General features: G+C 35.6%; 1 protein-coding gene across 1 annotated transcript in view; it reads right to left on the bottom strand.

Annotated features, from left to right (window-relative positions):
• Positions 1 to 2,426, bottom strand: part of LOC104983693 (protein diaphanous homolog 2-like) — a gene marked incomplete at its 5' end in the record, with an annotated part of 32,044 nt that overhangs the window by 6,734 nt on the left and 22,884 nt on the right. Inside the window, one exon of the mRNA XM_010833210.1 lies at positions 1,687 to 1,805. Coding sequence (XP_010831512.1) covers positions 1,687 to 1,805 — 119 coding nt within the window. The remainder of the gene's footprint in view (positions 1 to 1,686; positions 1,806 to 2,426) is intronic.

The following is a 2,426-nucleotide window of genomic DNA, read 5'->3' as shown; positions in this document are numbered from 1 at the left end:
GGAGAAGACTCCTGAGAGTCCCTTGGACTACAAGGAGATCCAACCAGTCCATTCTGAAGAAGATCAGCCCTGGGTGTTCTTTGGAAGGAATGATGCTAAAGATGAAACTCCAGGACTTTGGCCACCTCATACGAAGAGTTGACTCATTGGAAAAGACTCTGATGCTGGGAGGGATTGGGGGCAGGAGGAGAAGGGGACAACAGAGGATGAGATGGCTGGATGGCATCACCGACTTGATGGACATGAGTTTGAGTGAACTCCGGGAGTTGGTGATGGACAGGGAGGCATGGCGTGCTGAGATTCATGGGGTCGCAAAGAGTCGGACATGACTGAGCGACTGAACTGAACTGAACTGAAAGACAAAGAAGCCTGAAACATTTTTCTTATGATGTAAAAAGAGTAGTAGAAGTTTAAATGCTTTTATTAAACTATAAAACAGATTTCAAATATGGATTCACTTTTATAAGAAAAGCAAGGACCTAGAAAATCCATGTAAAATAAAAGTAGAAGAGGAGATGTAATCCAGTATCTTAAAAATAACCTGAACTGTCAACATTTTCTCTGAAGTAGAATTAAGTATATGATGGATTACTTCTTACACCTCATCTAAGAGTCTTGTGCTAAAGTCTCATAAGCTCCTTTCAATGGCTATGGAATAGATCCAAAAAACAGATTTATGGTGAAGAAAAATTTATACAAAGCAAGATATTTACTGATATAAAACACATTTAATATTATGGAAACTGCTGTAAACTAGAGTCACTGATAAAGGATAAGAAATTACTGGAAATTATCTCTCAATAACAAAATTGTTACTCACTGCATTTATCCAGTACTCAAATGTAAGACACTTTGGTAAGAACATTGGAGGAAAAAGTTGAAATACTTCTGCCCTCCATTTCATAGGGACACAGAAGTGAACGTAAATAAGACAGATACAGGCAAAGTACTACAGGGCAAAGAAGATGACTGGAGAAGTCATTATAGAGAGAAATGCAGCTCAGAGGGCTTTTTGGTTCTGATGTATTTCCCCATTTTCCCAGAACCCATAGGTAAGAAATTTAGTGTATGTGAAACAAATGGCCAGCAATGCTATGACAATCATCTTTTATATCAAAAATCATTTTGTATAAAACCGTTGCCACAAAAAGGTTATATGCTAGTTGCATTTGACTTAAATGCTTCCACTCTAGCAGCTTTGTTCTAGTCAGACCCTATCACATTTAAACTGTTTTTCCCCACTTAGGCACCCAAATATTTAGAATGAGAAAAAGACATTTATTTGAACTAAATGATATCTCTAAATCACTGGAATACCATTTAATAAACTGAAACTGTATATTACCTATAGTCACATATGAACTCACTGAACTTTTCCCCAAAAATCCTTATCCACAAGGAATATTACCTTAGGCTCCTGTCTATTCAAGACCATTGAACAGAGTATACCTATAATGCTGCAAGCCATTGTGTGTATTTCAGTGTACTCTGGGTAAATCATCAGGAGAGTCTGACAATTCTTCAACAGGAATCTCAAGAACAGCATCATAGTGAGGTTCTAATATAAATAAATGGATATAGATTGGGCTGGCAGACAAGAATTCTAATAATGGTTCACAAAATCAGCCACAAATCCCTTTTTCACAGTACATGCAAAACGATTTTTCTGGTTTGTCAAAAGGATATTCCATTTCTGCGCGAATGTCATTGAGACGGTGTGATAATTCAGTTAGGTCGTCCTCTTTGTTCTCATCAAATACTTTCAACTGAATATCAAGTTCATCATTCTCTTTTTCTTTCAAATCCTAATATATAAACAGAAAACTTAACAGCCGAATAACAGTTTGACAACACCATACTTTGGAAATAAAGCCCTGATACTATTATTTATTTGCATATGCAGAAGCAATTTCAAATATTGACCCAGGCACTTGGTTTCCTGTAAGAAAGTAAATGTACTCTGTTTTTCTATTTAAAAATGAAAAAAACCTCATTGCATTCACTGAATTTTCTTTTCATACCCCAGATTTTGACGATTCACATTAAAAAATTAATGATCACTTTTACAATGGAAAAAAACTAATTGCTAACAACCCAAATTAAATGCTGTCGTTTTGACTAAACACACTAATCAAAGATTGCAAAAGAACTCATGCAGCTAGAACATTCACATATGCCTCTGGCAAAAAATGCAAATATAGATCAATTGTACTAATGAAGAACAAATGCAAGGATATATTCAAGCACAACAGTTCCAAGTATGGCGTGAAAAGTTGTATAAACAAATTTATTTTCAATGATATTTTGTGATTTTAAAGCAAAAAGGCATCAGGATTTTTTAATCAAGATGCACAACTAGCCTCCTCCCCCACCTTTTATTTTTGCTTAGCTGAATCACAAAATACCAACTTGGGCATTTGTTTTTG

This window comes from Bison bison, unplaced genomic scaffold, assembly GCF_000754665.1.
Source record: "Bison bison bison isolate TAMUID 2011002044 unplaced genomic scaffold, Bison_UMD1.0 scf7180017863208, whole genome shotgun sequence".
Lineage (NCBI taxonomy): Eukaryota > Metazoa > Chordata > Mammalia > Artiodactyla > Bovidae > Bison > Bison bison.
The sequence above is the reverse complement of the archived record's forward strand: the minus strand, read 5'-3'. Positions and strand labels throughout refer to the sequence as shown.